Consider the following 13,288-nt stretch of genomic DNA (forward strand, 5'->3'; position numbering starts at 1 on the left):
TGATTGCACGTATATTTTTATGCTGCACATCTATTATTATTATTGTTATTATTATTATTATTGTTATTATTATTATTATTATTATTATTATTATTATTATTATTATTATTATTATTATTATTATAACTGAGTTTCCTTTTAATATAAATCTTTACGTGAATGGTTCGCGACGATAATGAAAGTACATGCAAGGTTAAACCTAGCCTGCGAACGCAGACGTATTCCGGCAACTGCGTCGCAACTCGGCTGATGAGATTTCCAACATATTCTGAGGGGCAAATCAAAGTGTTTTGAATCCTCAGACACACATAAAGTTGAAAAATTTCTGGTATTTTTCTGGGGTGTATGCCGTAAGGTCTGTAAGATAAAACGACCGCCTGGGTTCAAAATATCTTGGCTGTTGTCCAGGCCGCATGGGCAGGTGTTACAAAAACCAAGACCCCCGAAAACTAAGACCTAAGACCTAAGACCCCATCTTAGCTTTCGTACAGGTCTTTCCTCAAGATTGGTGTAACATAACACAGACTTCGAGACAACAGTTCTCGCTCTTAATCGCCCTTGAGCAAAGGAATTTGTCAGATGCACCATGAGTTTTACATTTTAAATTCTTTTGCAACTCATGATTTAGACAGTTAAAATGTTTAGTGGGTCTTAGTTTTCGTACTACGAAAGCTAAGGTCTTAGGTCTTAGTTTTCGGGGCTCTTAGTTTTCGTAGACTCTTCGTAACACCCGTCCAGGGGAATGCTCCCTCGGGAAATTTAGAAATCGTTAGTCTCGGAACTTATAAGATTTCCAACATATTCTGAGGGGCAAATCAAAGTGTTTTAACTGCTGTAAATTCAAGTCAATTTTTGCGTGAAAAAGAAACACTGTGGTGATAACGTAGGCACGGATTCGAAAAGTTGGTCAATTTGGTACTCTGAGTGACTTGGTAAGAGCAGAGGAACCGCAAGCTTTATGAGAGATGTAAGCCGTGACCTTTGCGTGAGTGTTGTAATTTGAGCACGCGAGCACTGCGTCACGGTGAAATTATAAGGATTTGTACGGGAAAAAAAACGATCCCTACTTCAATTTAAAAATACCAACGAATTTTCCCCATATAAATCCTTATAATTTCGCCGTTACGCAATGGTCGCTGTGCGTGAAGCTCAAATTACAACACTTACGCAACGGTCACGACCTATATCCCTCATAGACCTTGGGATACCTGTGGTGCTATAAATCAGATAATCAAATAATTTATTTAACTCAACGTAATTTTACAGAGGTTACAAAAATTAGAAATAAGCAAAAGCAACTTAATACATGGCCAACTAGAAGACTGGACACTGAAATAAAGTTTATCATCATCACCATCATCATCATCATTGTGATACATGTAAGTCCTTCTGCGAAATTAAAGTGGTATCTTGTAACGATTTAAAATTAATGTTTCATTACACTGCGACAAGTTCTTATAAACATACAATTTTTTGTAGTGTTGTCTCCGCTGCTCAAAGTTTTGTGAAATTTTGGCTTGGATGTGCCGCGAACAACTAACTCGTACGCGTAAAAAAGCGCGCCCACTTTAGGCACTGATCGTCAACAAAATTTTAATGGCGGAAGCCTTCTTCTCAGCCTCGGAAACTTGAAATCATCGATTTTCTTTCTGAATATGTTAGGTGAAATATTACTGACATTTGTCAACCTCGTTCCCATGCCTTTTCCCTCCCCATTTTACCAGGGAAAAGCTCTGGGATAGCCTGCGAACACAGACGTATTTCCGAATTATTTTCGGCGGAGAGAAGCGACAGACGGAAATACGTCTGCGTTCGTAGGCTAGCTCTGGGAACGAGGTTGAACATTTATAACGACAAATTGATCTTAATTCCATTTTAGGCAATGCGTGAGCTCGAAATCCTGGGCACAACTGGCGTCAGCAATAACATGGAACAGCGCTTTTTCTTAAAAGAAGACACTATAATTAAGATACATAAAGTACTTAGGCTGTCAAAGACTTCCATTTTCCGGTCGTTTCGTGAATTAACATTTCAAGGTCCATATAGTACTCACGATTTCTTAAATTAGGAAATATGGCGAGGCAAATACCTCTGACATGTAGCGGACACACGAGGCCAGTGGTACATCTCTCGTTCTCCGATATAACCCCGCACGGACACTTTCTCATTAGCGCTTGTAAAGGTAAGCATGTCAAATTGACGTCACTAATTTTACCGGCTGTCGAATTCTTGACCATTCTTTACCCTTTTTTTAAATATCGACCGCTATATGGAAGTGTAAGGGTGCTTTTTTATAGTAGAGAGCGAAAGAAAGGTGAGGTATGGTGTATGTTTGGTTTTAGGTAGAAAAAACTTTGCCTACTTGTGAGGACTTCGAGCGCCTTCGACGGTATTTTCCGGCATATGTCTTGGTTTTTAACGTTCGATCATTACAAAAACCCCTTCATAGCGGAAATTATCACGCATCATTATCGCAAGATCTCTGCTTAAATTTGATCCAGTTATTAAATTTTCAAAATAGTACAGAAATTCGAGCGAGATGAAAGTATTCTGTAGACTTTGAAAATGAAAGACTGGCCTCAGTTTTTCAGAGTAGATTACTACTTTATTTAGCCTATGAGCCGCCATCCTTCGGATAAAATGTAATAGGTGAAACACATCCTGTCTGCTAGATAGCAATTTATCCATGCATTGGATGAAGGTATCCACTATTCTACAACCAGGGGCCTGGATGTGAATGATTTTCTTGTAGCTGCATGTCTACTCATAGGTTTATTCGGTTTTTGACAAAAATTATGCTGCCCTCAGGTCAGCTTATCCCTTACTAACCACTGACCCCTCAAAAATTCACAGGTCAGGTTATACCAGGTGTAATCATTGAATATCAATTTTTCTTTGTTGGAAAAGGAATTTTTATTTAATAAAAACAAGGAAAGAATTGTGTGAAGTATCCCGAATGTTCGAATAGAAGGAAAGCTTTTTGTTTTTGAAGTTTTTAATTAGTGTCTAAAACTTAGCTGTAATTTGGCTTGTAATTTAGACCACTAGAGGAGTTCAAAACAATCTTAGCTTTACTTAGTACTATACTGATACACATACTTACAAATAATTTTGTCACAAATTTGCTAAAAACTCGACTTAAAAAAATTATTTTGAAAGAAAATACCCCCAGTAATGGCCGATAGGGTATCATTTTAGCTGTTTTGCCGCCATTTTGGTAATAAATAGGGTATCGGTTTTTGCACTCTAGTCTTGAATTCTTCTTTTTATTTTGTTTTGTTTTTGAAGAAGCTGCTTCTTCATCATGACGTTTACGGCAACTGTGTATGTGCCGCAACGGCTTGTCACACGCTCCGGTCATGCGCTGGGCTCTAGGGCCCGGTTGTTCGAAAGCCGATTAACACTAACCCTCGATTAAAAATTAACCAAGGTTTTCATCTCGCTCTTTAATTTTTTTTTGAAAGCTAATTTTTAGCTAGTAGTAAAGAAAAGTGTAAGTCAAATCTGAGCAACAAAAATCTTTTTGAAGAGTCTTCATTGATTAGTAATTTAACTCAAATCAAAGTTCACCTTAATCCAGGTTTAGCTTAAATATCGGGCTTTGAACAACTGGGCCCAGGGGTTTTTGAACTGAAATTGACCACACACTATCAGGTCATAAATGGGGTATCAAATTTTTGGTCAGGTCATAAATAGGGTAGGGAAAATCGCAGATTTTGGTCATGAATAGGGCAAGGGTTTTGGGAAGTGGGCTGCACACCCCTATCTAATTTTTTTGGGAGTACCCCCCCCCCCTCCCCAGGAATAATAGGCAAAAGAGGTGTTCCCCATATTGCTGAAGCAAGAACATGAAGTGTTAGGTTGCAAGCCATTTGTTTTGCTCCCAAAAAATTTTCAGCTGCTCACTATTGAAGTAATTTACAATGTTCCTATCAGTGTGAATGAATGATGGCATTCTATTGCCAGTGCATTTTGACCAAAAGGTTATATTGCAGTGATATCTATGGCAATACTCATCTTGCCTGTCGACCATGTTTTGCCAGGCCTTGATCCACCAATTATTAAGGGTTCGTCACTAACAAGTTAGAGTTTCAGCTATGGCAGGATTGCACTTTCTTCTTACCACTCCGACTCTTTAAATCAAAATAATGTTTCATTTTAGATGGAAAGCCCATGTTACGGCATGGTCACACAGGTGACTGGATTGGGACTTTTGAAGGACACAAAGGAGCGGTGTGGAGTGCCACCTTAAACCAAGATGCTACAAAGGCTGCCACGGGTGCTGCTGACTTTACAGCGTACGTAAATCTAATGTTATGATGATCAGTAGCCAAAATTAGTTGTTTTTACAAATGTATGGGTTCAATAAGACAGTCAATCATTCCGTCAAACTCACAGGTAATCAGTCAATAAGTTATTCATAATTACTAAAAACCATGAATAGAAGCCCTTTTGAAAATACATCCACTCTGAAAAACACTTTTTAAGACACAGTGTATTCAAACTGTCCTGATTGTAAGCCTAATGACCTGTCAGGTCTAGTTGTTAACAGGCTGTTAGCTTAGTGTTTTATGTAGTTTTCATTTCTAAGTACAAGCAATATTTTTGTTGAAACATATATATGTCCCTCAAATGTTTAGTTCTGCCCCCCACCCCCTTCCACCCCAAACAAAAACAAATCTTCCCTGAAAGTAAGCTGAAAGATCCCTTTGAACAAATACTGACAAATCCCTGGACTTACATTCAGAATTTTATGGTATTTGCAGTCCATTCATCATTTATTCTGTCAGATACCTATCACTTACTCACTTGCTCACTCACTCACTCACTCACTCACTCACTCACTCACTCACTCACTCACTCACTCACTCACTCACTCACTCACTCACTCACTCACTCACTCACTCACTCACTCACTCACTCACTCACTCACTCACTCACTCACTCACTCACTCACTCACTCACTCACTCACTCACTCACTCACTCACTCACTCACTCACTCACTCACTCACTCACTCACTCACTCACTCACTCACTCACTCACTCACTCACTCACTCACTCACTCACTCACTCACTCACTCACTCACTCACTCACTCACTCACTCACTCACTCACTCACTCGCTCACTAGCTCTTGCACGCACTCACTCACTCACTGACTCACTTAATCAATTTATTAATCATATCTGTATTATACCTTTCGTCCTTTAGGAAGGTTTGGGATGCCCTTTCTGGGGATGAAGTTAGAAGTTTACCTCATAAACATATTGTCAAGATTGTGGATTTTTCTGAAGTAAGCAGAAATAACATTGTATATCTTTAATTATTAAAAACTGGATCATTGTGCAGTGAAGATGTTCTTGCAATAACAACAGTACACATTCTTTGAATAAAAACCTTGGCACTGATTGAATAAGTCAAATGCTCAAAAATTGTAGATTGCATAGCAGGCATACATGTACTGTATGTTGTTGGGGGCATTGGACAAAATAACCAGAAAAAAAGTTGGAGCCATGAAATACATGTATGTTGTATAACATTGCCTTATTTTTTTGGTGGTGCTGCATGGCTGTTGCATTTTTTGTACAACTTGGATTTAATTAACCTCAGTGAGTTACCACATATCTTAGCAGCAAGTTAAATTTTTAAATGAAGTAATCAGTAAGTATTCATTATATTTTTTGTTAGGATGGGCAACAACTCCTCACAGCCAGTAATGAAAAATTGATGAGAATATTTAACCTTCAAGATGAAAGTGCAGGTAATTTTTTTTTTCTGACCTGCTTAAACTGAAATGCATTCACTGAATCTTAGCTAGAGATGTTAAATATGGAGCTTGTTATGTCATGGGGTTACAATATCTCTCTGATGGGAGTTGATTGTTGACATGTTCCTTTTCCCAGTAATTAAATTAACTACTACAACCGCAGACAAAAATCTATGAGAGCTTGAAGGAAGAAGCCCAACCACCCATTTACCCCTAATCAAAGCTGAAACAACCAAAAACACGTTTCTACTTGGAGTTCCCCACTGCCAACTTTGCTGCAGGCGAAAGAAGGTGTAAGGTGTCTAGTAAGAACTTTGTCTCAATATTTTTGTCTGGGGTTGAAGATATTTTATGCAGCAGGTAAGCTCAGCCATGTGCACCACTTGTGGCTCTACTGGGTGTGTGTGTTGTGGTTTAAAATTTTTCAAACCAGTATTCATTATTATAATCCGAGACAAAAGGAAAATAAAAATCAAACTGGTTTTAGTTGAAAAATTTTAAACCCCAAACAATTTTGAATCACAGTTGACATATGCATCATTTTGAAGTAATTTGAAGCACTGGTAAACTGTCCTGACAATTGAAGCATTCCATTATTATTTTGTGAACTGCACTGATGCTGGCTAGACTGGCCAGCTCTGACGAATGGATGGAGCCCTTAGATCTGTGGTTGGCGGTGACACAGTGCCTGCTTTGTTTGAAGAAAATTGTGCCTTACCCATTTTTGCGCTAAGCCTTAAGTTTACAGTCAAAATGTCCATGACAAATTGACTACACCCCAAAATACTATCTATCTACTATCTACTATCTACCCTTAGTGGTAATGCTCACGTTCAGGAACTGTCCCCAAGTTAATATCTTACAGCCACCAACAAAAAGTAAAGTTGATTTTTTTAGGCTCTTCCCCAAACAATTGCCTGAATGCTACATGAAAAATTACTTTTTTATTAATTAATATCTTTAATGTATTATTTTGTTTAGATCCAGACTTGTTAAAAGGCTACACAGTAAATATCAGAGCAGCTTTATGGAGCAAAGATGGCAAATTTGTTTTTAGTGGAGGAGAAGACAAAGCAATGAGGTTTTTATACTCAGTCTATGTTTTGTATGAAATTAGATATCAGTCCAAGTCAGGTTGGTAAATTGACAGTACTGTTTCAAGGTTTGGTATTCTGTCTTAAAAAATAGTTGAATAGTTACTTAAGGTCAGTAAAAGTCTGACCCATTTATACAATGGTCAAAGTAAACTTGTGTTTTGATTGGTTTGGAGGAGTTTGTGATAAGAGTATAGATGTACAAATGATGTCATGAGCTGCAGAAAGTGCTTGTAACCGGTTTACAACATCTTTAACAAGACACCTGAGGCGATCTCAGACCTAGCTGTATGGAGAAACAACGATCATAGTACATTCATGAAGAACTCTATCAATACTAACACAGCCGAGGATAATGTCACACTTTAACCCTTTAACCCCTAAAGCAAAACGACATTTTCTCCAGATCCAAGACTACAAACTCAATGTCCATGTATGATATACCATTTTAAAGCTACTCATGGGCTGTGTACTTCATAACTGATATAATTATGAATAAGAAAAGTTATGGCTTTGAGATAAATGGCCTTAAATTGGAAAAATTTAAAACTTCAAAAATGCCCCAATCCTTGTGTATATTAGGTATACCCCTAACCTATAGCTTATTTTGCAGGTCTCAACATCTTCATTTATGTGAGAGATGTCTTAAGACCCACAACTTCTAGGGGGAAAAAGTTGAAAAGTTATAGGGGTGGTCAACCATATCACATATGGGAGGGGGTTACATTTTTATCCTTTTAATAAGTAGATCTTCACAAGACCATCTTTGTGTCAAAAATTCATAGAAATCTGTCAAATACTGACAGAGTTGTGGCATTATGTGCCAAATGGCACTCTTAGAGATTAAAGGGTTAAATTTTAGTGGTAAAAATTAAAGAATGATGTATTTAGTAGTAGTTAGCATTAGATAGTACACGACCCCACAAACGTGTGTGTGGTCAACCATTATGATCATGTTTAAATAAAGGATTGTATACGTATGTATATAGTCTCTCTAAAAAAACACATTTCCTTCAGGATTTTAGCCAGGCAAACAATATACCTCCCATAACATTTTTCAAGTGACAGTTCACCAACTTTGTTTCCAAAAAGTGGACATTCAGCAGCTGGATGGACAACCTTCAGGCTGGCTAAAACCTTGATTCCCTTGCAATATTATTTTAATGAGAATGATGTATTATTCAGTAATGACATAGGCATACTCGGAAAAAGAAATTCCGAGTGATCCTATCAGGAGTCAAACCTTAGACCTTCTGATTACTAGTTCGGATGCTCTACCACTGAGCTACAGGAGACTCATAGGAGCGAAGGCCATTAAACTAAGTTCATGGGACTAACATCCTGCATACTGCTAGGATTGGAATGTCAATGAGTGGCATATGCACAATGAAAGGAAATGTGATGTAACATTTTAAGCCTGGTGAACAAATGAGAATGATGTATTATTCAGTAATGACACAGGGAAACTCGGAAAAAGAAATTCCGACTGCTCCTATCAGGAGTCTTTTAGTCTTGAATATGAAATGAAATAATGACAACAATCATGCAATGATAACATTTAATCTTTGCCCAATTTTCTTTCTAGGCTTTGGGATACTAGAAATATGAGTGAAGTGAAGAAGGTTGATATACCACAGAGTGTGTCCAGTATGGTTCTGTCTAAAGATGGTAGTGTGCTTGTTGTCACGTATGCCAAAACAATATCATTTTGGGATGCAGAAAGGTAATTAAAGTGCACTTGTAATGGGAAAAACATGATAGTAAAAAATGTTATTTAGAAATATGTATGTCTCTATAACATAAAGAGTGAACAATTTATCTGCATGATGACCCTCTCCCACCCCCATCAGTAGAATGCACAAAAATTTGCAGGCTTGAATCAGCAAAATGTTTCAGAAACAAAAAGCCACTTATTTCCTCCAGTTTGGAGCTACAGCTGTAAGATCAACCTCAAAATTATTCAACACAGGTTGGTTATGCTCTCACTGCTTCAATTATTGGCACAAAAGTAAAGTAAAACCATGAACGCTTTAAAGCCCCAGTGGTGACCAGCACAATAAAGTACCCCTCCTTTCAACATTTTCTTCTTGGTCAAGCATATACAGTTCATGAGAAAAAAAAGAAAAGATCACCAAAGATGAAGGGTCGGTTATTAAAAGACAGTTTAGACGGTGTTTAACAAAACCACGTTCTAAGCCATTTCTAATTTTGCCAACAGTCTTATCGAAACATTGCCTGCTGCTGACGGTAACAAGAAGGCTTGCATCCCAGACTAGAAAACTATTTAATATCTACTTAAAATAACCCACTTATCAACAGATTTGGAGGCCCACTGATTGTCTTAAGCCGCAGACTAAGTTAGACTCTGCTTAAATAACTGGCCCAAAATGTCTTGATGTCATTCAAATTGTCCCGCTACTAAATGGGTGATTTCCGATTGTGCATGACTATTAGATATGACGATTAAGTAGTTTAATATCCTATTATCTGTAAGTTAACATTTAGTGCAATTAGTCTGAATTGAATTATATATTTTCTTAGTGAATGTAAATTAGCATTTTTGTCTTTTTAATAAGATATAACACGACCCCACAAGCAACAGCTTTATCTCTTATCGCGTTTAAATAAAAGGCAGTGTATTGTATATTTGTAACAGTTATCAGATATTCTTTCATTATTCTGAAGCTTCAAGAAAAATATAATTATACACTTTATCAAATCAATAATTCATGCTTATCAAAAACCTTTCAATTTATCATGTTTAGAATGGAACAGATCAAGTCGTTTGAGGCTCCAACAGATATCTTTTCAGCTTCTCTTCACCCTAGCAAGTCTTGTTTTGTAGCTGGAGGTGATGACTTCAAACTTTACAAGTTTGATTATGAAGATGGAAAGGAACTAGGTAACAGTCATGAGTTATTTTTATTTTATTTTTCTTCACCTACAGGCATAGGAAAAGAAAGTTAGAAAAAATAATAAGTGGCGTAAATAGACAGGGAGACCATAAACAGCTTAATCAATTATATATAGTGGACCCATTAGGATACAAACATATAAGAAAACAGAAACAACAGAACAATTAAAAACAACAAGTTAGTTGACAAATTAAGGGTGTGAGCCAACTGGTATCTAGACCGTGTTAGAGTTATTCTGTGAGTAAATTGAACCTTGTACAGATCAGATCATCAAACATATTCAGCTTACAGATTAATGAAGCCCTGGGTTGGGTTGTTCGAAAGCCGATTAGCGCTAATCTACGATTAAAAGTTAATCGAGGTTTTCATCTCAGTCTTTAAAAGTGATATCAAAGCCTAATTTCAAGCTAAAGTTAAAGAAAAGTCGAAGTCAAAACTGAGGGCCAAAACTAGTTTGGAAGAATCTTTATTGATTAGTTATTAAACTCGAATCAAAGTTCATGTTAATCCAGGATTAGCTTAATCTGGCTTTGATCAACTGGGCCCTGACTTCTAGCTCTGAAGAAAAAAAAAATTATCCAAAATAAGCTCTATTTTAGTTCAGAGAATGCATGGTTATTACATAAGACACTAACTAAAGGTATTCAAGCAAACAGCTTAACCACAGAAGAGTAAAAGTCTATTAATTTTTGCTGGAAAATGAACTAACTTTAACTAAAACAGAACATAATTTACTGAACTGAAAAAAAAAAGTAATCAATCAAGTATTGGCTCCTCTATTGTGTTTGTCTGAGTCCAGTAAGGAAAAGTAATAAGCTGATTCCTTGATTCTGAACCTTTTTAATTTCTCAAGAACTTAAAACTGAACTGAGTTTGCTTCGTAATAACCACTCTCTGTACCAAAAAAGACCTTATCTGGAGCAAGTTCAATTTCAAGGCAAAGTAGTCTCTTGTGATACATGTAGTTCCATAAAATATTTCAATCAAAGTGTATTGATTAGCCCTTAATCTATTTTCAATGTTTTTAGAATCATACAAAGGACACTTTGGCCCTGTGCACTGCGTTAGGTATTCTCCAGATGGTGAACTGTATGCTTCAGGATCCGAAGATGGGACGCTACGCCTTTGGCAACACACTGTCGGCAAAACTTATGGACTCTGGCGAGCTGTTAACAATGGTACCACCACAGAAGGAACAAATTCATGATACCATAACTTATTTGACAATATCAAGAACATTATTTACAAAGGATCCTAACACACTTCGCTGTAGCCACCATAAACATTTTGTCATTAGCCTTAAATTCCAGGTGGAAAGCACACAGTAACCAACGTTTCAACATCATAGTATTTATAATAACAAATTATACAATTTTTTAGACAAAAATAACTATAACTGTGCAAATCCAAAAGTGAAAACATTTGTGCATTTGAGTTATTTGTAGAATTTAATATGCAAGAAAAAACCATCCAGATTCTAGAGAAAAAAAATTAAAGGATGTGATCACTAAACTAAAGGAAAGAATGTCATAATGTTTCATCTTAGTCTTCCTCCTAGTAGCATAGGAATAAATGAAGAACAATATATTACAGTGCGGACACTCGAACTGTGAACAGTCAAGGCTTTTCTTTGCCTTTTGTTTTCAAATGCTGTCCAATCAGAAACTCCCTTGAAAACAATTAATCCGACCTTCGCAACAACATTGAATCAGAAAAAAGATGTAAAGTTCTTAGCAGCTCGTTCGTTCAAACTGTTCCCGCATGTTGTTGACACGTTCATATAATTCATTATGCAAATTTGGTCATGGCAAAAGCCCAAAGTCAAGTGCTTGCAAATGAGTCGGGCTGAAAAATTCCAATTTATCTTTCATGTATAGCATTACCCACCTTGTAGCATGAGAAAGTATGGTATATATTTTACCAGACTGTTCATTATACCGCGAAGAATAGCGCAACACATGTGCCGAAGGTCATTGCCGTTGTCGAAGGTCAACTGAAATGAACATCTTTCACTGTGAGTTCGCATACTTTTCGCTAAATTAATTTGCATATACCTCAAAAAGGGCACTGCTTATTCTGATAAAACGCTTCCAATCCTTTTCATTTTTTTTAATAACTAAGGGAATAAACGCCAGTGTATAAACGTAAAATGTCCATTTAGTGATCATTATATTAGTGAGTTTAAACTTACCCGACAGGACCAACTTACACGGTGCCTGATTGAAAATGGCGAATTTTCTTTCTGACAGTACGCGTTGACTGCTGCAAATCACGAGAAATCTGCTTTTTGGAAAATCCACTATTATATAAATCAAGAATTTCCGCTCTGAATTCGTTGAGCGGGGTTTTCCGGCGGGCTTTCCGGTTTTCTGGTCTCATGCATTGTTCGTATAATCCAATCAGAAATCGAATTTTGATTTGAATACTTGAAACGACTAACGGGTTCAATTTTCAAATAATAGATTCATTAATAGAATCTAGGGGGGTACGCTTGACCTGGTTCGACTGTAAAGGGCTTGGTACAAGTGAGGCATATACCCATTGCATTAGTTCTATTTTGTTTTTCAAAATTTGACACATTGTCTCATCAGCTTTCAATAATATTTTGTCCAATCATTTTTATCTACTGTTTAGTTCTTGTCCAAAAAAAATCATTGTAGCTCAATATTAAATTACCAAGTAATGTCAACAGACAAGTAAAATGTAAAAATAAATAAATAAATAGCGCAGTACTGTTATAGATCTCACATGTAAGTGTCGTCTGAGGGAATGTTATGTTCCTAGCTCCAAGTTGCATCCCCCTTAAAGAATGAATCCATTTGTTTTCTTTGAGAACTGAATTATTTGGGACCTTTTTGTCTGGAACCATTCAAGGTAATAATAAAGTAAATTTATGCAAACATAACTCTATGATACAATTAAATATTGAAACTTCTCTGCATGACCAACCTTGGCGACTAGGGCCAGATAGTTTGGGAAAGGGAATGTTGAAGCAGGCTGGGAAAAATAAAAATAAATAATAAGATGACTTTTCTTTGGAAAATTTCGTTTTGACTTTCCCTCATAGCAACTATTTGCCCAAGTCGCCGAGGATGCTGCATGACTTGATAACATGTGCTAGGCAGAATGTAATTCTCCTTGAGTTGTTCACCATTAAACAACTTTATTGTTGTATTCAACTTTAATAAGCTTCAAGGGCTACACTTTAAATGAAAACCCAATCATTCACCTACGTACCTTCAAAGAATATTTACGTCTTTAAGTCGTTGAACAAACTGAGTGATTGTTTTAATTTGGTGCAGATTGGCATCCACTTCAAAATTGAATGGATTGGGGCAAAAACGTGCTACACATAAGTGGCTTTTTGGGTCAATTTTTTTCTGCTGGAAACGCTTGCTTTTCATGTGACCTTAAATTCACATGAAAAACACTGCCCTGGATTTTTTTTTCTTGTTTTTGTTGATGTGCAATTTGTTTTTGAAAAATAACCTATGGAAAAAACTCCCTTCTT

At 36.7% G+C, this 13,288-nt stretch overlaps 1 protein-coding gene across 1 annotated transcript; it reads left to right on the forward strand.

Moving 5' to 3' along the window:
- Positions 1–1,984: 1,984 nt before the first annotated feature.
- On the forward strand, positions 1,985–11,396 carry LOC146467699 (serine-threonine kinase receptor-associated protein-like). The gene is made up of 8 exons (XM_085125576.1): positions 1,985–2,182; positions 4,163–4,298; positions 5,213–5,294; positions 5,690–5,762; positions 6,750–6,849; positions 8,448–8,585; positions 9,628–9,764; positions 10,806–11,396. Exons 1-8 carry the CDS (start codon positions 2,074–2,076, stop codon positions 10,982–10,984), a joined length of 954 nt encoding a protein of 317 aa, XP_084981702.1. The 5' UTR covers positions 1,985–2,073; the 3' UTR covers positions 10,985–11,396.
- The last annotated feature ends 1,892 nt before the right edge of the window (positions 11,397–13,288 follow it).

Source organism: Pavona decussata, unplaced genomic scaffold, assembly GCF_977016875.1.
Source record: "Pavona decussata unplaced genomic scaffold, jaPavDecu1.1 SCAFFOLD_134, whole genome shotgun sequence".
In the NCBI taxonomy this organism is placed as follows: domain Eukaryota; kingdom Metazoa; phylum Cnidaria; class Anthozoa; order Scleractinia; family Agariciidae; genus Pavona; species Pavona decussata.